The sequence below is a fragment of the Nyctereutes procyonoides genome, unplaced genomic scaffold (genome assembly GCF_905146905.1).
Source record: "Nyctereutes procyonoides isolate TBG_1078 unplaced genomic scaffold, NYPRO_anot_genome, whole genome shotgun sequence".
Taxonomy (NCBI): domain Eukaryota; kingdom Metazoa; phylum Chordata; class Mammalia; order Carnivora; family Canidae; genus Nyctereutes; species Nyctereutes procyonoides.
The window spans coordinates 55,567,960-55,591,199 of record NW_026575052.1 but is presented as its reverse complement, the minus strand read 5'-3'; the positions used below and the strand labels follow the sequence as shown (position 1 = coordinate 55,591,199).

At 48.3% G+C, this 23,240-nt stretch overlaps 2 protein-coding genes across 8 annotated transcripts in view; one reads left to right on the top strand and one right to left on the bottom strand.

The window, feature by feature from the left end:
• Positions 1 to 4,077, top strand: part of GDI2 (GDP dissociation inhibitor 2) — a 28,732-nt gene extending 24,655 nt beyond the window's left edge. Inside the window, exons 8-11 of the mRNA XM_055331987.1 lie at positions 1,380 to 1,551; positions 2,731 to 2,875; positions 3,007 to 3,061; positions 3,144 to 4,077. Of these exons, the coding sequence (XP_055187962.1) occupies positions 1,380 to 1,551; positions 2,731 to 2,875; positions 3,007 to 3,061; positions 3,144 to 3,290 (519 nt within the window). The 3' untranslated portion in view covers positions 3,291 to 4,077. The remainder of the gene's footprint in view (positions 1 to 1,379; positions 1,552 to 2,730; positions 2,876 to 3,006; positions 3,062 to 3,143) is intronic.
• Positions 4,078 to 4,870: 793 nt separating this feature from the next.
• Positions 4,871 to 23,240, bottom strand: part of TASOR2 (transcription activation suppressor family member 2) — a 75,541-nt gene continuing 57,171 nt past the window's right edge. For all 7 annotated transcript variants that reach the window (XM_055331136.1, XM_055331140.1, XM_055331139.1 and 4 more), the window contains 6 exons: positions 18,033 to 21,875; positions 10,376 to 10,501; positions 9,439 to 9,592; positions 8,604 to 8,709; positions 6,450 to 6,631; positions 4,871 to 6,006 (listed from right to left, as the gene is read on the bottom strand). In XM_055331136.1, coding sequence (XP_055187111.1) covers positions 5,888 to 6,006; positions 6,450 to 6,631; positions 8,604 to 8,709; positions 9,439 to 9,592; positions 10,376 to 10,501; positions 18,033 to 21,875 — 4,530 coding nt within the window. In that variant the 3' untranslated portion in view covers positions 4,871 to 5,887. The remainder of the gene's footprint in view (positions 6,007 to 6,449; positions 6,632 to 8,603; positions 8,710 to 9,438; positions 9,593 to 10,375; positions 10,502 to 18,032; positions 21,876 to 23,240) is intronic.

Below are 23,240 nucleotides of genomic sequence, written 5' to 3'. Positions count from 1 at the left end.
ACTGTGTTCTAGTGAAGAAAATGTTGCCTGGTGGAATGGGATTTGGGCATCGATGCTGGATTTCAGACTGTGGTTTATGCCACTTTGGTGTTCATAATGAGTAAGGACTAGCTTGAGATGCTGTGTGTGTGGTTTGTTTTTTTTTTTAAGATTTTATTTATTTATTCATGAAAGACACAGAGAGAGAGGCAGAGACACAGGCAGAGGGAGAAGCAGGCTCCATGCAGGGAGCCTGACGTGGAACTTGATCCCGGGTCTCCAGGACCACGCCCTGGGCTAAAGGTGGTACTAAACCCCTGAGCCACCAGGGCTGCCCACTGTGATTTATTTTATAAAAATCTTACTGTTGGTTATTGCTGAAGACTGGGTTATACGTTATGGACGAAACCTTAGTGGTAGGTGCTCTATTTATGGAGTGTAGGTTGGTGCCTGTCTCCTGAATTTTCATTTAAATGTAGCTTTATAATTTATAATTGACATAATCTATAATTTATCAGTGGAATTGGGCCTGGTGAATACTGGGCATTTTATTATTTAATTTGGGTTTTAGCTTCAGTGCTGGCTGGGTGGAGTTTCAAGTAGTTTCTCTGATTCGGGTTGAGTACGTATATGTTAACCTTGTTCACGTGCTAATTCGGATTCGGTGGGTCTGTGTCCTTGCGAGCTCTCAGGTGAGGCTGATGCTGAGGGTCCGCCGACCAGCTCATTCGTGTTTCAACTCGTACTGATAGCTGGCACTGCTCAGAAGCTAAGACCGGAGAGCTAGTTGGCGTTCCTGCGGTACTACGTGGGTTGGCCCATGTAATCCTCACTCAGCGGTGGGCCGTCGGAATGAGTCAATACCATGGAGCCTTTGTTAACTGCCTTGTGCGTCCATCAGAACGGGTTTAGGGAACCAGGGACAAACGGGGAGCAATTCATCTGGGATCTCAGAGCGCTGCTTAGTGGGGGGTCATCTCCTGTTGTTTTCCCCACGGTGGTTCCCTCGTGGGAGATAAACATTCACGTCTCCCCAGGCACATCCCATATAGCGACAGCCCTTAAATACGGTACTTCATTTAATCCAGCAACAGCTGTTGGAGGTTAAGCTTGGCCAGGATCGGAAACCTGTCTGCCCGACTCTGAATCCTGTGCTTCTAAACACTGTGCACCTGGTTTCCTAGTAGTTGAACAGGACTTCGAATGCACGGGTCTGTTCCAGGAGAATGGGGGGGAGGGGGATTGTTGGCAAAACTAGTTTTAGGTGATCTGTAGTTGAGCAGTAATTGACAGGTACCCTTATGAAGGGAACGTGTTGACGGCCCAGTGGCGTCAGTAGTCTAGCTGGAAGCCTTGGGGACCCGGACTGCTATAAATGGGAGCTCAACTGTTTGCTACAGGTTGCTCGCTGCAAGCAGCTCATCTGTGACCCCAGCTACGTCAAAGACCGGGTAGAGAAGGTGGGCCAGGTCATCAGGGTTATCTGCATTCTCAGCCACCCCATCAAGAACACCAATGACGCCAACTCCTGCCAGATCATCATCCCCCAGAACCAGGTCAATCGGAAGTCAGGTGAGGTGTGAAGACCAGCAGATGTCTGGGCCACGTTGTTAGAATCCTTATATGCTCTCTTATAAGAAACTTTAGGTCGTGTACGGGGAAAACGAGAGCCGATGGCTTTAGCTCACAGGGATGCGAGGTCCTTGCATTGAAAGGCACAACTCTGCCCTGGAGCCCTGCCTCGCCCTCCTGCTGGCCCCCCCTTTGGGCCTCCTCTCCCTCATTCTAGAATGAGGAATTGAGCTGGCTGGACTGGGTGGTCATGGGGCCTCCTGGCCCCTCCGGGCGTGGGGGTGGGGAGGCAGGTCATGGTTTATTAGGCATTAGGCAGCCCAGCTCTACTGTGGTCTTGAGCCAGCTTAGGCTGGATTTCAGCAGTGTGCTAGAAGACGACTGCATCAGGACAGACTTCTAAAGTAGGAATTCCTAATCTTGTGGTGAGCAGTTGTTTTCATCCCCTACTTTTTCCCACCATCCTTAGAGGTGGAAGCCCTAAATCTGTTTATCGAAAGTTGAACTTTAGGAAGGGTTATCAGCATTTAAACAGAACTACTGGTATGTTTTTTCCATATAAGAAACCAGAATCATGGGTTATTAGGATTGCACCCAAGGGACGTGCAGGGGGCCCACACAGACCCCAGGGTTGGGGAACTCGAGAGGAAAGCAGCTCAGTAGTGACTTTCATATTGGAAATGACGCACTTACTAAGCGGCACGCAGAGGGGGCAGTAGACGACGGGATGCAAAACGAAGAGTAGCTTGTGCTGATTAGTCGTTTTGTTACTTCAATTAAGTAAACGAGAAGCTAGTCCTTAATAAACCATCCCTTAGCTGTTCAGCCCCTTTCTAAATGCAGGGCTCTGAGAGGAAGGAGATGGTAGCGCGGTCAGTGGGGTTGTCAGGTGTCCGGTTAGCGGCCACAGAGCCGGAGAAAGCAAGCTGTGCAAGCCTGGCAGTTCTGGCCACGGAAACCCACGGCCCCAGGAGGCTGTGAGTGGCTCGGTACTTGCACATGCGGTCCTATCCAGAACGGAGAGGGCGCCGTCGGCCTCCAGTTGCCACCTCAGCCTAGAAGGTTTTGTCTGGTCCAAGCAATTTTAATTCCACCTGATGAAATATGGGGAGAGCGGAGTGCGCACACACGGCTGAGGCCTGTGAACCCTGGCAGTGAGACGGCGTTACTCATTTGCAGACATCTACGTGTGCATGATCTCCTCTGCACACAATGTGGCCGCGCAAGGGAAGTACATCGCCATAGTGAGCACGACGGTGGAAACCAAGGAACCCGAGAAGGAAATCAGACCAGCTTTGGAGCTTCTGGAACCAATTGAACAGAAGTGAGTGATGGGTCCCTTTCGATGAGCTCAGATCCAAGATTGAGTTCTGACCTCGCAGCGAGGGGATTGCTGTGAGGACGAGGGGCGGCCGGGGGCAGCTCACCTGCTGACTTTATTCTTTCCCCCTCCAGATTCATTAGCATCAGCGACCTCCTTGTACCCAAAGACCTGGGGACGGAAAGCCAGGTGAGTGGCGGTCTGAGAAGGGCATCGGGCACGGGCGGCGCGGGGAGATGCCTGCCTCACGTCTCCGTGATTTCGTTCGCAGATCTTTATTTCCCGCACGTACGATGCTACAACTCACTTTGAGACTACCTGTGACGATATTAAAAACATCTACAAGAGGATGACCGGCTCCGAGTTTGACTTTGAGGAAATGAAGCGCAAGAAGAACGACATCTACGGGGAAGACTAGGAGCAGTGCACGTACTCATCTCGCTAGGACAGACCTAACTCTGGCAAATGACGCATACTGTTCGCCCCCGATAGCGTAGGCCTGCTGCTGTAATCCGCACCGCGATTGCAGGGCGCTGTACCAGTAAATACTCCTTCCCTTTCTAATATCATGTAGGAACGTGTCTCACGGCGGGGCTGCTCCGCACCGGCAGGTCACCGCGTCTGCTCACCTTAGCCAGCCCTGGCTCTCCCTAGTGGAGGAGCAGTCTGAGGACATCCGTGATCCTGGTACGGAGCACTCGATACAGACTTTGTATCTTTTAATCAGTGTAGCCGCCGCGGCCGTGTGCTTCTGCTGCTCCGGAGCCGGAGCAGTACCACTTACGTGCCATCTGTCCCCCTGGCGTTGAGATTCAAGACTGAATCTCCCCTATGGGACAGCAGCCCTACATCCGCCCCCCACCTTCCCGTGCTGTGTCCTGTCCGCTACTCAGACAGTGCCCGTGGCACACGGCCACGAGTGGGGAGACATGAGCCTAAAATCTAACCCAACTGCAGACCCTGTGAGTCCTTTCGGAGGAAGCCTGTGTGCGGTGTTTTAACCTTATAAAATGGATGAGCGCGAAGGGGAAAGAAACCCCCTTGTAAGCAGGTAAACGTAGAAGCTTCTTTTGTATCCCAGGTGTGGCTTCAACGGACCAAGCTGCGATGCAGTATTGATTTGACAGGGCCTCCACTTCAGTGTCTGTCTCGAACGGCTCCACATGATTTCTGTACTGCAAAATAAAGCCAAACTCTGGAAACCAGTTCCTGCTCCATTGGTCTCTTTGTCCTGGTGTAAGAGTTGGCTTGCATCGTGCTGGCTGCTGTGCGGCCCCCCCCACACACACACACACACGCCGACTCCGCCCCGATGGCCCCGGGGGAATTCACATCCGGATGCCTAGCAGCATGCCGGTGGCCTGGCTTCAGAGTAGACCCCAAATTAGTAGACCCCAAATTCCTGACACGTCTCCTGGGGCACAGACTGACCCCAGTTGAGAAACCCCTGCTTTTCCATGTGGTAGGAGGATCTAAAACCCCAGCAAGCCCTTCCTTCCCCTAATTCAAGTTGTCCACCAGGCCTGCGGGTGAAGGCAAGGGCGCATGCTGGGCTGGAAATCCCTAGGGTCTTCCCAGTCTTCGGGTAGCACGCGTGCGGCACGACTGCAACCCTCAGCCAGGCCTGCAGGGAACGAGGACGGCGGACCGTGCAGAGAAGGCTACTCCGCGGTCAGGTGTAAAAACAAACAGTTCTAGAAAGGGTGGGATGGATGCGGGGGGGGGGGGGGCCTCTTCAAGGGGGGGGCTTGACCTCTGAGAGCGGAGTGGCGGCAGGTGCTGTTGCGCTGGTTGTGCCACCTACGGCTACTGGTCAGATCGGGCGGCCAGGCCTCGGAGCGGACTGTCCAGAGCGCAGGTGAAAGGCCTGGGAAGCCCGTCCTCCCGGGGCTCGGCGCCCTGCTCTGGGGGGAGCAGAGCCACTTCTGTCCAGTGGTCTGAAAACTGCCACCACTGTCCCCACAAACTCAAGTTTTGCTCTAAAGGAATCCCAGAAAGTTGATCTTCAGGGGTCTTTATTTAAAAAAATGAAACAAATTAGTTACAAAAACCTCTGTTCCAAATAGATACTATGTGTCTACAAACATCTTTTGCTTGGTTTTGAGTTTAAAGATTACTGTAGAAATTATTTCTAATACCATAAATAAGTGATTTTCTTCCTCAGAATTGATTTTGTAGTGCAGTATTTACAAAAACTGAGCTCTTGAAAACAGTTTATAAATCAGCAACGTGACTGTAGTGTTGCTAGAATAACAGCAGATCCCCCAGTTAAGAGCCTAGCTTTCACAAGGGCAGTCAAGCCTTTAAGACGGACTACCATGCACTACGTACGCTTTTTGGACGTGGACATGCAAAAACCGAGCCATCGGTCAAAACACTTATTTTTGCTACGACTAAGTAAACGTTTGTAAAATTGTTTTTAGCATGGAGCTTATAATTGTTTTGAAGGCTCTCTGTATAAAATGAAATTTAAAACAATAATATCGAACACTGCAACAAAGCTAGTGGACAGCTCATTTTCCACTTGAATAACGGCCAAGATTTTCATAGCAAAGTGTAAAAATGAAAACTTCCAAGTTGTAGAACATTGATTTTTCAAATATGAGAAAACGACTCTGTTTATCTAAAAAATTTTCAAAGTAAAAGGAAACCAGGAATTGGTTGGCGGTGGCATCGCGGTCTAGGCCAGCTGCCACTCATCCCTGATTAACAGGACACTGGTATTTCAGCAGCAGGACGCGGTCCAGCAGGGACAACTTCCAGGCACCTCATGGTCACTGTCTCCTGTGTCCTGGGAACAAGGTGAACTGCCAGTGACGACGTGTGCCGTTCAGATGAAGTGGGTTTCCTCAAGTAGGCTGACCCAACAGCAATTCCACCCCTAATACAGATTTAAAATTTATAGCATGATGTAGAAGGTAAAGAACAGAGTTTGCCAACAACCGGTTTCCTCACAGACGCAAATGTCAGTATGTGTCACGTCCCGTTCACACAGAAGACTTCTGGAAAGTGTTCTTACCAATAGCTACTCTTAAATGGAGCTGCTATATTTTGTATATTTTCAAGGAAATTATTTACATCTGTAACAAGGATGCCACTATTTTCAAAGACTTCTCTGGAGACAGTGGGCTTTTCTGTAAAAAGAAAAAAATACTTTTTGGTGAAAAATTCATTGATGTATATATATACTTTATAAGCATCAGAACTCCTTTTTTAAAAACAAAACACCCACTAACTTGTAGGGAACTGCTTCATCGGGGGGGGGGGGGCGGCACTGTCGTAGGGAGGAAAGGTGTGGGGTCAGGAGCGGCTGTCGGGAGGTGGAACATCACTGCTGAAGGGCGGCTCGTCCTCCCGGGGTGACAGAGTCCCCGGGTCTCGCCTGGAGCACTAGGGTGTGGTGCATAGGCACACGTGGGTTGGGGGCCACGCGCCAGACTGAACCCAGTGGCCCGTGTCCTGGGCCTTCAGCGCACTTCTCCCAACACAGCAAAAGGCTGGTTCTTGGCTGCCGGGTGGACACGCGCACAGATCTTGGACGTTTCTAGAGAAGCCCGGACGAAGGCTGTGAGTTTACCTGTTAGGAAGACCGCAAACCTGGCCTGGATGTGCTGGATCTGTAGGCTCAGCAGACATTTTAAATGTTCTGCTTTTGTTGCTGCCCGAGAGTCACACTGGTGGTAATGAAGCAGCTCGATGAGCTCTGCGCTCTGGTAGGACTTCAATATTAGGTTCTTCTTATGTGCGACCGAATCCACTCTGTAACGGACGCAGAAATGTTAGCCAAGCTCAGGTTCAGTATAAATTTGTGAGTTTACTTTTTACTGTGTCTTCATTTTTAGCTTTTATTCTTCGACTTCTTGCCTTCACAATACGTGAAAACACTCAAAACTCCCAAGACGCTGCTTCCCTCCTCTCTCGTTTCCCACGATGCACCTGGCTTCCCGGACCTCGCTGTGGCCCCGCAGGTTCCCTCAAGCGGCACAGGCCTACTTCCTCCCTTTGTCAACACACATTTTTGAGACGTGCAGGCCTCGTTCCAAGCCAGGGGGGCATCTCCGTGTGCAGGTCCAGTGGCCCCCAGCTACGGGAGGGGTCGTGCCACGATGCTTCCCGTCTCCGTTCTAGGGCCACCACTGATCTGCTTAGTCAGATTAGCAGCTTCATTAGGAAGTTGCCGCTTGGTAACGGTCATTTCTCACTCCCTTAAATTTTTTTCTTAAGAGTGTGCGGAGGTGGGAGGGGCAGAGAGTGGGGGACACCGCAGCTTTAGCAGACCCCACGCTCTGTGCGGAGCCTCACCCGGGGCTTCCCTCACGCCCTGCGCGGAGATCCTGTCAGACATTTAACCCAACGAGCCCCCAGTGCCCTGTGACCTCCCTTAAAATCTCCTCTAACTTCTACACGTCTGTCCATCTGCTTTCTGGAGGAAAGCCAACAAGTCCCCCAGGTCCCCACGTCTCCAGCAGTACTGACACTGGCCATGTCACAGGGCTGCGTTTCCTTCAGGCTCTACCCTTTGTGTACAATTAAGTGACTGGCATCACACCACATGTTTTATGAGCCCCGCTTTTTATAAGTAAGATATTTGCAAAATCTTTACTTTGCAAATGTGTTAAAAATTATGAATGTATGGAATCCATATATTGGTCATGTTTGCTTAGAGCTGGGTCACAGGCTGGTTTTGAGGTTACTGATAACCACCTGTTAATATAAACATCTTTGCTGAAACAGAAGTTTTTAAAAGCTAAGGTTCTTTTGGTTTTAGTTTGAGATGAAGGCCTCCAGAGGCCACAGAACAGGACATTTTCTGGCGAGTGCCCATGATGGCCACTGTGGTGGGAGTGCATATCCGAGGGCCGGCAGTGGCAGACCGATTTACCTAATGTCCAAACATGGGAAATCCACCCGTGCTTGCCAGGTGGACCGGTGCGCTGTGCGTTCCTGTGCTTGACCCTCTTACTCTGAAGGGCTGGTTAACCGCCTCCACCGCCCCCCCCCCCCCCCCCCCCGGATGTGCAGCATCTGCTCTGGGGTCCGCTCAGTCCTCTTGGCTCGCTTTTTCCTCCTGCACTAGTGCTTTCCGGGTACAGCCTCTCCCAGACCTGCTCCCGCCTCCGTCTGTCCTTGGGAGGGAGCAGCGCGGTGGGGCACAGAGGACAGCGGTACGGTTAAGGCGAACGTTCTGGGCCTGAAACCCGGCACCACAGCTCCTCGTCTGACCTGGGTCAGGTCTGCTGTCGCGCCCATGCGGCCACTCCCAATCCCTGGAGTGTGGGGGCAACTGCTGTACGACACTGGCCACCCGCCGGTTGGTCCCCGAGGAGCCTGCGACGGCTCCACACGCATCCACCCCGGGCCCAGCGGCAGCAGCCCCACCGCAGCCCCACCGCAGCACAAGCCCCATGGCCCAGGGCTCCTCCTGGAAAGCAGCGCTGCCCAGAAGCCCCGCCCTGCTGCCTCCTTCCAGTCTGCTGGTTCCCGAACGACTAAACCAAGGGAACGTTCCTTTCCTGTTCCGTCCTGTGACACAGGCCCAGGAGCGCAGCAGCCCATGGCCACGCTTCCAGTCCCTCCAGGTTCACGGCTCACGGCGGCAGAGCCCAAACTTCAGGACTCCCGAGTCTGACCTCCATTGGCCTCCAGTGCTGTCAAAGTCTGGGCCTCAAACCCTCGGTGGCGGTTCCAGCCTCCCGGCCTCCCTGACAGGCTCCGCGCCCCGCGGCCTCACCTGACGTCCTCTCTCAGCTTTTTGTTCTCTCTGTAATGGAGCAGCCACTTCCATCTTCCGTTTCTGTTCAGTTTTTCCAGGGTTCTGACCACGTCCTTCAACTGAGCTACAGACAGAAGAGAAGCGGTCTCGTGGGGCCCAGAAACTGATGGTGAGGGGTGCCTAGGCCCGCTACCTGGCACCCAGACACCAATCCTAGGTACCCCACAAGCAGGAAGTCCACATCCTGCACCTGCAGATACTCCCCACTCCAGTCTCCGTGCAGAATTCAGGCTGTGGGGGTCCACCCCCTCCAATGGGCCAGGAGTGGCGTCTACAGGGAGCTCTAGTATGACATCAGCCAGGGCAGGGTTTGATTATACCAAAAGGCCCCCATGCCGGGCTGCTGTCACCACCTCCTCCGTCTAATCATTGCCCAGGGAGAAGAGTATTAGGAGTGCCTGGCACATAATTAACAAGACTTAAGAGGCATGTTTCCAGAACATCACCCAGATGGCAGGACTGTTAACAAGAGAAATGCAGAAGAGAGGGCTTGTGGGCAGGCATAGGAGGCAAGGGTGAACGGTCAGGCAATGCTCCCAGCGGGGTTGGTGCTGAAGAGAACAGGTGGCCCCCGAGAGGCCAGGAGCACACGTGCCAGGAGCGGGGGTGACAGCAAGCCACAAGGGAGGCTCAGCAGAGCACGGGGCACAAATGAAGGCCTCACAAGGTGGTGACTGACAGCGACTTCTGAGTTAATCTCTTTGAGAAAGTTGTGTTTTGGTCGCTGGGGCAAGAGAAATGGACCCAATTAGATTTTAAAGACAGAAACAAGGAAGGAAAACACAAGACCTACCTAATGTTAAGGATTCCAGGATCTTGTCATCTGAGACCATAAAGCCTCCAGTCTGGAACAGCTCCTGGTAGGTGGATTGGAGCACGTCCTCAGGGCAGTCCACTCCAGCGAAGAGGACACTGGGGAAGTGCTTCAGCTTCAGAAGAAAGGGGATCTAGCGAACACAAAGGACCCAGAGGGAGAGGTTGGTGGGGTCACTGTTATGCAAGGACTGCAAGATTCAGGAGCAGCTGAAAATAAACCTAAGCTAAATGACTAGAATTCTGCACCCCCCCCTCACACCCCAGCAGCACCTCCCATAACCCCCAGCACACTCCAGCAGCACCTCCCATAACCCCTGTCACACCCCAGCAGGACCTCCTATAACCCCCATCACACCCCAGCAGCATCTCCCATAACCCCCATCACACCCCAGCAGCACCTGCCATAACCCCCATCACACCCCAGCAGCACCTCCCTTAAGGAATATGGATTCGGTTCATCTCAGCTGCTGCGAGGACTCTAACATCTCGTCTATTTCCCGAGAGGTCTCTGAAACCCCCTGGGCCTGATACTGGGGGTGGGGGGAACCTTAGAGCCGGGAAGCAGGCACTGGGCTCCTCTCCCACACCAACAGCTGCCCTGAGCCCAGGCTGCACAGTGGGGGCTCCCCCGGACAGGCAACCCCTTTTACTCAACTGACACACTAATATCAGTACAGAGTTAAGAAAACTTCTGCCAGTCCCTGTAAAGGAAGGTTCACTCCTGCTGTGTGGGTTTAAATCTGGGCTGAGACCATGTCCCCACACCGCCCCCCTCGCCAGGGCTCTTCCCTAGTTAGGAGGGAAGTCTTCACTCGGAGCCATAACACACCCCACAAATGCCTCGGTCAGTTAGCTACCCCGGGGGACACCCCATAAAATGCCTGAACAGCCCTGTAAGAGAGGGGCAGACGCACTTGATGCAGGCGCGATGCTATGTCTTCATTCCTGATGATGACCAGGAGCGTGTCATTCTCTCTGTGGAAGGCCTGACAGAAATGCTGAGGTTCAACTTCCGTATGGCCTCCTTTCCTCAGGATGTTCTGAAAGATTTACAAATGACTAATACCACAGAAGGGCCACCTGCACAGGATTACTTTCATAGTCCACTAAGCACATCAAAAAGCACATCCTAGTCCCTAAACTATCCTAACCAGGCAACATGGGTGGCAATTAAGTCCTACTTCTTTTTTTTTTAATTTACTTATTTTTAAATTTTAATTTTAAATTTTTTTTTTAAGATTTCATCTCTAAACGAGCTTTCACATCTGAAACAGATGGCTCCCAGGCATCACTAACAACTGGGTTTAGAGGTTCATTTAAAAGGAAAGCACTTTCTAATCAATCCTTATGTCCACGAAGTGGCCAAGAGCAGACTAATGCACAGACACGGGGCTCTCTTGCGATCTGAGGCTGTTACCTTGGGGATGCAGATATTCATCCTCAAAATGCCACCTCCAGTCGAAACGCTCCTACAACTTTTGGGAAGGCCAAGCTGCATCCCCCGGAGCATCATGAATGGCCGGGGAGCCCCTGGATGCTCCCGCACCGGCAGGACCACCTGTCCCAGGCCTGACTGGCAGTTACTCGAGTAATTACGAGCAATTCCTTCACTGCATACCCCTCTGTAATGCAGACACTGTTTCTGTCTGAAGGATTCTGGACGTTTCCACCGCACACCCTGAGGCTTCTCCTGGCACCAGGAGCACAGTCTGACCAGCACTTGTTATTTCCTTTGTAAAAGGACAGTGTCCCTGGATCTCAAAACAACTCAAATTTGATCATTTCGATACTTCAACTCAAAATGCACAGCCACGTAACTTCAAAGAAACTCCTCCAGGTAAGATCTGATGAAGAGCCCACTGAAACGTCTCAGTACAAATCCTCGGCTCTGACTTCGTTTACTAATAAATAAATGTGAAGGAACACATTTTCTGAGACATTCAACACCTTTACCACACCCCGTGAAACCTGGGCTCTTCGGTCACACACTTTGAATTTCTATAATAATAAAGGAGCTTCCGCATCTTACAGATAAGTGGGGCCGGACACCCCATCTCTCCCAAGTGCCTCAGGACTCCCCAGGCCAGAAAACTTCCCAGGGGAGCTGAGTTTTTGAAAACATTTTGCTCTAGATTATCTTGATAATACTTTATTCTGACGCTTAATTTATACTGTGTCCACCTTCTTGCTTGAAGGATAGTTTTATCTTTGCACAAAATTTGTTACTTTATTTTTTTTTTATGATTTATTTATTCATGAGAGATGCACAGAGAGGCAGAGACACAGGCAGAAGGAGAAGCAGGCTCCATGCAGGGAGCCCGATGCAGGACTCAATCCCAGGACCCCAGGATCAACGACCTGAGCTGAAGGCAGATGCTCAACTGCTGAGCCACCCAGGCGCCCCAATCTTTTACTTTCTGTTGTAAACAGTGGCCACGAGATAAATATGATCATGAAACACAACACACACTCCCAAACCATGTGTGGTGTCTCGAAGCAGTCCAGCTGTAGGTGTGAACTGAACGTGGCTACTACGCTCTCTCTCTTGCACAAAAACCAGCAACCTAATCAAACGCCGGGACACCTGCACCCCGATGTTTCTAGCAGCAATGTCCACAATAGCCAAACTGTGGAAGGAGCCTCAGTGTCCATTGAAAGATGAATGGATAAAGAAGATGTGGTTTATGTATACAATGGAATATTACTCAGCCATTAGAAATGACAAATACCCACCGTTTGCTTCAACGTGGATGGAACTGGAGGGTATTATGCTGAGTGACATAAGTCAATCGGAGAAGGACAAACATTGTATGTTCTCATTCATTTGGGGAATATAAATAATAGTGAAAGGGAATAGAAGGGAAGGGAGAAGAAATGGGTAGGAAATAGCAGAAAGGGAGACAGAACATAAAGACTCCTAACTCTGGGAAACGAACTAGGGGTGGTGGAAGGGGAGGAGGGCGGGGGGTGGGGGTGAATGGGTGATGGGCACTGAGGGGGGCACTTGACGGGATGAGCACTGGGTGTTATTCTGTATGCTGGCAAATTGAACACCAATAAAAAATAAATTTATTATTAAAAAAAAAAAAAAACCAGCATCCTCTGCACTCTGTCAAGGACAAGAATGGTGCTGTTGCTTTTGAGACGATGGAAGCAAAAAGAAACCGGGTCTTTTGCTCACTGTGGCATGATGCCACTGAGTTGCGCCCTTATTTCAGCACTGGTCAAGGTACAGTATATGTAATCAGCCAAACAAAATTAACTTCAATTCAAGGTAAAAAAAAAAATAATAATTTTTAGATTAGTTTTGGAGGCCAAGCAGCCTAAAAAAAAAAAAAAAAAGCTTCATTTTTCAACCACACTGCTTACCAAAGCAACATGGAAACTGGAACAATGATGATGGAGGGGCTGCAGAAACAGACCTGGCAACCATTTATGAAAAACTTTGGAAAACAAATGGATCGTTGATGGGGAATAAAAATCTTTTAATATAAATTATATTTTATTTATTTATTTATTTATTTATTTATTTATTTATCTATTTATTTATTTATTTATTTATTTATTTATTTATTTATGAGAGACACAGAGAGAGAGAGAGGCAGAGACACAGGCAGAGGGAGAAGCAGGCTCCATGTAGGGAGCCCGACGTGGGACCCAATCCCGGGTCTCCAGGATCATGCCCTGGGCTGCAGGCAGCGCTAAACCGCTGCGCCACCAGGGCTGCCCTAATATAAATTATTTAAAATCATATTTAAATGGTATAAAATAGGAGCCATCAGCCACTATAGAGAAGAATACATATTTGAGTCTAGGCTCACATGAAGGCCTGTTTATCCATCATGCTTCCAGTCCATTCCCCACACTGCAGCCGAAGAGATGGCTCTCAAACACACACACGACGTTCTTTATCTTTTAGAAGTATTTCCAGGGCCTCCCCCACTGAATTCAGGCTCATCCAAGTGCCTTAGTGGGACTTGTACCTTGTCCACACCTCCAGACCCAGCTCTTCGGGGGGGGGGGGGGTGCTAGCCCTCTGGCCCGAGGGCCCCCACGCCCTCCACAATGCTGACCCCGAGGGCAGCAGGGCAACCAGGGAGCCGCCACCAACGTGGTTTCTGTGGAGGCCGCTCGCAACTCCCAGAACTGGCCTCCCCCAGGAATCCCTGGGTGGCTCAGTGGTTTAGTGTCTGCCTTTGGCTCAGGGCCTGATCCTGGGGTCCTGGGATCGAGTCCCACGTTGAGCTCCCTGTGTGGAGCCTGCTTCTCCCTCTGCCGTGTCTCTGCCTCTCTCTCTCTCTCTCTCTCTCTCATGAATAAATAAATTTTAAAAATCTTAAAAAAAAAAAAAAGACCTGGCCTCCCCTAACACACTCTGCCACGATGACAGACACAAGTATCTTCAGCTGTTTAATGTTACATAGTGATTCAACACCTGTGGGTCTGCCAAGTGACACTTACCACGTGACAGATACTCTGGAATTCTTGAGGCGCTGATATAAGTGCACTCTGAAACAAATCTAGGCGAACATTCAGAACCTACACACTTTCTAGTCTAGTTGTCCATGCCTTGTACAACAGGCCAGCATCACTTCCTTCAGAAAAAGGTCCCGACCTTCCTGACTAGGCCTATCCTTTCAAAGCAATGTCCAAACACCTGCGCCATCACCTCGACTGCTGATTTTACGTTACTCTGTGTGCTTTACCAGTGTTTTCCTTGTCCCACTAGCTTTAAGGATCATGACAGAAAGGCAACATTTCCCCTCCCCTTATATGCTGGGCTCTAGAATGTACACTAAAGACTGCTGTCCTTTGAACTAGTTCCTGCTGCAAGCATAGAGGGTTGAGGGAGGCAGTGTGTCTGGGGAGCAGCTTTGGGTTGGTGGTCCAGGCACTGAAGAAGGGGGTCGGATATCCAGTGGGAATGTAAGCGGGGTGGCAGATGCATCTGGGATGATGGGAGCTGGCTTTCTGGGGGAGACCTGCTACTCTGGCAAAGATGGCCAGAATAAGCCTCCTGATGCTGGACTGGAACTGGGTATGAGTGTGCACCCATTTTAGTTTTTTAAATATCCATATATTTTTTGGCTCTGCTGAGAGGGCCTGGAGTCAGTGTTACCCAATGACACTGAGTTCACCCAGTGCCCAGTTACTGATTCCAAATGCTCTTCTTCACTTAAACAAATCACAACTCCTCAGAGAAATTCTACTTCAAGGAATATATGAGATAAAACTGTAAATGGAGTTATACCGTAAAGGAAGATAGGATCCAAACAATTATGGGGACTTGTCAGAAGGACAAGCCAGCTTTTAAGACCTGCTGACTGTGTCTGGGACAATCTGAGCATTACCATAAGCAATGAAGGACCAAAAGAAATGTGTTAAAATGTCCATACTATTACCCAAAGCAATCTACACATCTAATTCAACCCCTATCAAAACACCAACAGCATTTTTCACAGTACTACAACAGAGAATCTATGGAACCACAAAAGACCCTGAATGGCCAAAACAATTTTGAAAAAGAAAAAAATGGGAGGCATCACCATTCCAGACTTCAAGTTATATTATAAAACAGTGGTGATTAAAACAGTGTGGTACTGGCACAAAAACACACACACAGATCAGTAGAACAGAACAGAAAACCCAAAAATAAACCCACAACTATATGACCAATTGATCTTTGGCAAAGCGTGAAAGACTCATGGGAAAAAGACAATCTCTTCAATAAATGGTGTTGGGAAAACTGGACCACCTTCTTATACCGAACACAAAAATAAATTCAAAATGGATTAAAAACCTAAATGTGAGGCCTTCTGAAACCATAAAAATCCTAGAACACAGCACAGGAAGTGACCTCTTTGACACTGGTCATAACAAATTAGGTATGTCTCCTGAGGCAAGGGAAACAGAAGCAAAAATAAACTATGGACTACATCGAATAAAAAGCTGCGGCACAATGAAGTAAACAGTCAACAAAACTAAAAGGCAACCTAGGGAATGGGAGAAGACATTTGCAAACGACATATCTGATAGAGATTAGCATCCAAAATATATACAGAACTTACCAAACTCAACAGCCAAAAACAAATAATGCAATTACAAATGGGTAGAAGGTATGAACAGCCATTTCTCCAAAGACATCCAGATGGCCAACAGACATGAAAAGATGCTCACAATCACTCATCATCAGGGAAATGCAAATCAAAACTATGGGGAGATAACACCTCACACCTGCCAGAATGGCTAAAATCAACACAAGAAGGGTGCCTGGGTCAGTCAGAGGATCCCGTGACTCTTGATCTTTGGATCGTGAGTTTGAACCCCACATTGGGTGCTGAGATTACTTAAGTAATAATTTTTAAAACCCCACAAAAAACAACAGGTGTTGGTGAGGTTGCGGAGAAAGGGAAACCCTCTCGCACTGTTGGTGGGAATGTGAACTGGTACAGCCACTCTGGAGAATAGTGTGGAGGTTCCTTAGAGAGTTAAAAATAGAGCTGCCCTAAGATCCAGCAATGGCACTACTAGGTATTTACCCAAAGAATACAATAATACTTATTCCAAGGGACACATGCATCCCTATGCTTACTGCAGCATTATGTATAACACCAAAATTATGGAAGCAGTCCAAATGTCCATCAATAAGTAAATAGGTAAAGATGATGTCCATACACGTGCACAGGTGCGCACCCCCCCAGGACTATTACTCAGCCATCAAAAAGAACAAGTCTTGCCATTTTCAACGATGTGGACGGAGCCAGAGGCTATGATGCTGTGAGAAACAAGTCAGTCAGAGACAAAGACCACGGGATCTCACTCACAAGTGGAGTTTAAGAAACAAAACAAACAAGCAAAGGGAAAAAGAGAGTGAGGGAAACAAACCAGAAAACAGAGTGTGAACTACAGAGAACACACTGCTGGTCATGGGAAGGGGGAGAAAAGGGGGAGGGGGGTGAAGGAGGCACTCATGATGAGGGACTGGACGGTAACCCTGAGTACGATGGGATAGAGTGTGGCTTCATGGGACATAAAGCAGCAAATGAGGTAGAAGGGAAAGCCCTCCCTGCAGCAGAGCGCCCACTACTAAATTTACAAGGAACATGGGACTGGAACACCACGTGGCACCCATCATATCAGGAACTGCGTCGGGCAAGAATCGTCAATGGGCAGAAGTGTGATAAGGAAGAGGGTATTTTCAGATGTCCCATCCTAGCTCCCCGTGTGTTAATAACCACAGCACATTTACTAACTTCACACTGGGCGAACCCGGCAGAAGCATCCTCACGTGACAGCAACTAAAACCCAGGCACAGGACAAGGGAGCTGGTGGGCCTCCTCACAGGACACAGAGGGGAGGAAGTTGTATCCGGGGATTTTCGCCTAACATGCATAAATCGTGAGGAAGCAAGAGATGAATGTCAAGTGAAGGAAACTACCACGTAACTGGCCTTCACTCTTCAATACCATCAAGGTCACAGGAGATAACCAATGACAGAGAAACTACTGCGTGCTGACGGGCGCTGAGACACGACAAGCAACTCATGACACAGGCCGCACGGCCAGGTCTGTGGGCCTGGTGGGCACACGGCATGATGGGTCACTGGCTGTGATCACTCAGAGGGGTGTCCCTGCCCTTGGGCACCTAAGCCTCCAAAGCTAAAGGTCACACACACTTAGGCTTAGCAGGAAGGGGCAGTGGGGCATCCTGCGTGCAACCTGTTTCCAAAAGGTTCAGAGGGATTAAGAGCAGGGGGCCCAGGGGAAGGCACCATTTGTGTAGCCTGTCTGTGCATTTGACAGTGTATTTTATTTTATTTTTAAAGATTTTATTTATTCATGAGAGATGAGAGAGAGAGAGAGAGAGAGAGAGGCAGAGACACAGGCAGAGGGAGAAGCAGGCTCCATGCAGGGAGCCAGATATGGGACTCGATCCCAGGTCTCCAGGATCACGCCCTGGGCTGAAGGCGGCACTAAACCGCTGAGCCACCCAGGCTGCCTGTTGACAGTGTATTTTAAAAGCAGAAGGAAAAGTCTTCTCCCCAAGGAGAAAAGAAATGCATTCGGAGAGGATAAAAGGAGAAAGCTCACAGTGATCCAAGACAGACTGCGGCCCTAGCATTCAAAGGTCAGGAGCATGTGCTCACCAGAACGTCAGCTATCCTGATACTCAAAAACACCCCAAACCCAAACGGTCTCTCTCAACTATCCATACTAATGGAGGACACACGTACTCATTTTTTGTTGAATTCTACCTTTGGAATACATCTGTGCTTATATTTAAATAGGAGTCATATTTCTGGTATGAGACTTTGGAGTGGTAACTTTTTGGTGTAAACATCAGTCACGGCACTAATTCTAGAACATTGTACACGTGTTCAGATAGAGCACAAACGGGAGAGCTTGTAGCAGAACATTCCGTATGCAGATACAGAAGGCCCTGTCAGACTCCAAGGCCGCTTCGTGTCATGATTTCTCTCTGAAGCCAAGGGTGCTACATGTTATTACCTCTAAAACAAAGTTGGGTAGCAATCAGAATAATGCAAAGTCTAGGACGAATCTGGCACCTTACCTTTGTCCTCACAAAGAACGACTGGTCTTCGGTCTCCACGAGGTAGAACAGGAAGGGGCTCTTACAGGCCTTTCTCACCACACTTTTCAGTTTGACATGCAAACTGGTACACAGGTCTGCGATCACATCTTCATAGGAGGCTGCCCGCAGGATAGGTGAACACACCTCTCGAGAGGTGGCCTCTCCAGAAGCCACAGCTGACTCCTTCTCTGGGAAACCCACGAGGTTGCTATTCAACATCATGTTGCTGAATTCAGCATATTCATTGAGAATAAGTGAAACATCATTCCGGGATTCTTTTGAAGTAGTGTTATATTTCAGTTTGTTGAGGTGGAACGACCCAGTCTGATTTCTTTCGGAGTCTGCAAGATGATTTCTATTGCGACCACAGCTCTCCTTCCAAAAGGAAGAACCATCCAAAGTGCCCAGTGCATGGTCTCTCCCACGCAGACTCCGCTGCCTGGCGCCCGAGGGCACCACTGTTACCACAAGGGGACTTCTGCTCCGGGAGGCGGGGTGCAGAGCCGGGGACTCAGATACTTTTGTCAGAGGGAAAGCTTCAGCACCAATTTGGAGAGGGGGCTCCTTTGGAAAGACACCAGTGGAGGAAGCAGAGGGCCAAGAATCTCCATTCTTTACAATTTGTTTTAGCTTATGTGCAAAACGCAGATACTCCAGATCTAAAATGTTCTGTGTGAGGTCATCTGTCACCTGCCAGCTATTTGTCCAGGAGCTGAGCAAGCCACATTTTGCAGTGAAACTGGGGTGCCTCAAGCTGTGCATAGTTCTCGTGGTATCCGTGAGCTCTCTAGTGACGGTGAAATTAGCATAAATCCTGGGAATGCCACGGAGGTCTCGGATCTGGACATAAGATGGCACACATCTGTCTTCTTTTTTGAATCCAACAAGCCAGTGTCTGGGAGCCATGCCCATCTCCAGCCCTGGGGCTTGGGTAGAGTAGACCCACTCTTCATTATCACTGTTACTTAGGCTCTGGAAAGAGTCAGAATCATCTTTTGAAGCATCTTCTTCTTTCTTGGTTTGACTATACCTCAAAGTGCAGGAACCCTCCGCCTCCGTTTTGGGATTTCTACTGTCCCCACAGGAGTCATGATCAGACTCTCCGGAAAGTGGCTCATAATGGATGTCAGAATTCACACTGACATCCACGTCTCCACCCAGGGTATCTGAGTCCTCCTTGGCTCGGAGCCCCTCACCAGAGCCCTTATTTGCCGTCTGCTCTTCAGAGACTTCACAAACAAGAGGGGCACAAGCCTGGGGAGCGATGGAAGCACAAGGCTCTCTACTCGTGTCTTCACCAGCAACAGCCATTTGAAGGCAAAAATCCATGGGTACATACGTGAGCAAAGGCCTGGCATTCAACAGATCTCTGGTTTCACACACTGCCCCGTCTTGCTGCGCATGGATTGCTTTTTGCTTGTCTTTTGGAGATGTGGTGTTTGGCTGGGAGTCAACACCTCCTAGATCTGTGGCTTCTTCATGGAGCTTGGCCTCAGCATCATTATTCCTAAGTAAACTGGCCATTCTGACTACGGAGATTTCTTGTGTCTGGAACCCAGTCTCTGTGTTCACAGGTCTGGAACCATCTGAGGAAAAAGCAAGTCTGGGGATCTCTGAGTGCTCGTGTGTCTGTGTATCAGCTCCGCCAACTGAGCCAGAGCTCAAGGACTGTGCTTGAGTGTAAACGGCTTCATTTGTCTTCACACCACTGCTAAAGAGATTTTTCTTAATACCTTTAGGGCTGGGCTGCTGTTTTAGTGACAGATCCACTCTACCAGTTGGGGCAGTTGCAGAAACAATTGTGTCAGCCAAAGACTTATTTTCAATAATCTTTCTAGGGCTAAATGGAGGCTCACCAGGCTCTAAGACAAGATGACTTAAGTCCGAATTCCTGTTCTGTACACTAACTGGCTGCAGTGGATCTCCTGATGTCACTAATTTTTCCAGAGAAAGCTTGAAGTCCTCTCTGTACTTGGCATCTGAGGCAGGCTGGCTCAGCTCCATATCACCACATGGCACCTCTTCTGAGAGACCCTCGCCATGTTCCCCGGGGATAATTTCCTTGGTTACCTTACCAGGACAGCTTAAACAGCCATCTTTTCTGCCTGGATGCTTACTTCCTACTAGAGGCATTTTGGCAGAAGGCTGCATTTGTTGTACACCAATTAAGTTATCTTGTGCCACTGGATGGGTAAGACCAACAGAAGAATTTTCTTTCTCCGTTACGGCCAAATCTACAGACTCAATCTGGGAGAATCTGTCGCTTCTCTTACCTTGTGTACCAGCAAGTTGTAAACTACACAGAGACACAGCCTGAGATGGCTGTGCTGTTTCAACTAGATCTTCGGGGTCAGGACTAGAAGCTGGTGACACTTCTTCAATTAAAGAAGCAAAGGGAAAGTCTGAGGTAACATTCACCTCCTCTGCAATCTCAAGGGCACAGGTTTCTTTAGAAAGTATTAAGGTAACTGTCTGTAAATTATCACCTTTCCTCTCCTTACTTTCCAATGATTTCTCTGGCACTGCAGGGTAAGTGGATGTATAATTAGCAGAAGTCGCTTCTCGGTTTTCTAGGAGAGTCACCTCTTCTGGCCTGATTATTTCTTCAGTCATATCCTGAAGTTCCAAATTTGACAGTGGGGCCTCCCGCTGTGGCTCTAGCTCCTCTGCCGGCATCTCTTCTCTGGGGCTGGTGAGTGGCGATATTCTGAGAATGAGATCAATGTCAGAATCTTCTTCTGAGGACTCCAGGCTGGCATCCTCTTTACTCACTGAGAGGCTGGTTTGTTTGGTGAATGCTGAATTAAAGGATTCCAAATTCCTATTTTCACTCTTTAGACCACTTCCATCATTCACTGGTTCTGAAGAGCTCTCTGCTTTGTTACCCACTGATGGAATACAGTTACGGGAGTAATTTCCTCCCAAAGTGGCAGAGGCAGATGCCGAGACCACTTCTTCAACCTGGGACGGCTCTATGATCTCTTCCGAAGATATGCCAAAGAGATTCTGAGTCTGCAGGAAAAATTCTTGAGAGAGTTTCATTTCTTCTCTGGGTAATGAACAATTAGAGCTTTTAACTAATGACAACGCCTCTGCTATCACTGAATTATCAGATGGTGATGATGAGCATGGAACGTTTGGAATCTCTTTCTGTAGCAAACACATTTCATTTCCAAGAGTCTCTCCACTTACTGGAGAGGCACAAAGGTAGTTAGTATCTTTTTCTCCGGAGATTGCTAGAGAGGGAACATCCCTAAGGCCCTGTGTTTGTGCCTTCTCAAATGCAGACACAGGATGCCTAAGACTTGAGGCAGGTGACACCTGTTTAATCAACTCTGTATTAAAGGTTGCAGGCTTATCGGTTTTATTTACAACTTCTGACTGTATTGGTACATAGGTATTTTCTTCAAAAGCGAAAGTAACTGGTTCCAGATTAATTATCACATACTCTGTATCATCCGTCCTCTCCGACGAAGGCTGACATTCTTTGCTCATGGGGCTGCTATGCTGGATAAGGCCCTGTAAAGCACTGGTTTCTGTCTGTACTGTTGCATGAAAAACATCAACTTCCTTTTCAAGGGTGCTGTACATAGACTTATGACAAATCACCGACTGATCGCTGAGCCCATCATAAGTCTTGCTGAATGTGGTTTGTGTGACAGTATCACTGTAAGTCACTCTTGAGCTATCAAGTGGTTCAAAGGTTTTATCTTCACTAGGAACAGAAAGTCCATTAGTTTGGGTACTTCCAATACTAGAAAACACAAGATTAGAAGTCTCTACTTTATCTAAGGAGTCTGGTTTGGCTTTTTCCCCAATTACCTGAAATGACAAAAAGAAAAATCAAGAGTCAAACAGACTATCACATTTACATATAACGAAGAACAGAACGGACAAGAATTAATTTCAGTTTGTTCTGAATCTTCTGATTTTTAATAATATCACAGGGTAGAAATCAAGCACATCCCTCTCTTTTTTAGATAACTACAAAAGCCCCAAATAGGAATTTTTCTTTAAATATACACACAGATGAGAGCTTCAAAACTTTAACTGCACAGCCAATTTTTTTTTTTAAATTGTCTTTTGAGAAGAGAAGTGGCTGGACCAATGACAATGTAAACACTGAAAATGCAGCTCGTTTGTTAAATAGCATCACCTAATGCAGACACATAGTACCAGAGGAAAAAAACAACTTGGTTTTAAATGTTTTCAGCAAGATTAAAATAGAGTTTTTAAAGCAAAGAATAATGTATTTTAAACACCAGCATCAGGACACTGCGTGGCTCAGCGGTTAAGCATCTGCCTTCCACTCAGGATGTGATCCCGAGATCCTAGGATAGAGTCCCACATTGGGTTCCCCACAGGGAGCCTGCTTCTCCCTCTGCCTATGTCTCTGCCTCTCTCTCTGTGTCTCATGAATAAATAAAAACTTAAAACAACAACAACAAAACACCAGCATCAATCAGACATAAAGACACTGTCATCTGGGACTTTCCTATGAGGAAAAAGTAAATAAACACATACACACATGTAAACAGAATCTGAGAAATATCTAGATGTTTAGCTTTGAATCTAAGGCTTAACAACTTACTATGTGAGTTCAGGAAAATGGCATGCTTCCCTGTGCCTTAGTCTCCTCATCTGTAGGATGGCACTGGGCTGTGTAAGACTGAGCTAATGTGAGCACAGGGCATAGACCACTGTCTGGCCCACAGCAAGCCATCAGTGCGTTGTGATGATAACGAAGAGCATCTAGAGACATAGGCTCTCTGAGGCTCGCCCCTGGACCCACAACCCCCAAGTGTAACCCCAGATAAAGAAACACTGTCTACTCAATGTTAAGACAGGTACTGTAGGTGCCCAAACCCATGCAAAAGAATTCTGGGAGAGAGGGAGGCTGAATCCTTAAAGGGGCACATATTTTGTCAATCCAGTTACTTAGAGACTTTTGATACAATTTTTTTATTTGCTCCAGTTAAAATGTGATTATCTGGTTTTGTTGAACATTAGCTGAGAACAATAGAAAGAAACAAAGAGTATTTTCCATATTTACAAATAGCTACTGACTGACTTGTGAGAGTCTGGCACTGTACTTACTGTTCCTGCTTTTGTTTTCACAAATAATTTTGAATATATTCAATTCCAGTTTAAGGTTTATTAAAGATTTCTAATATTTATTACTGCATA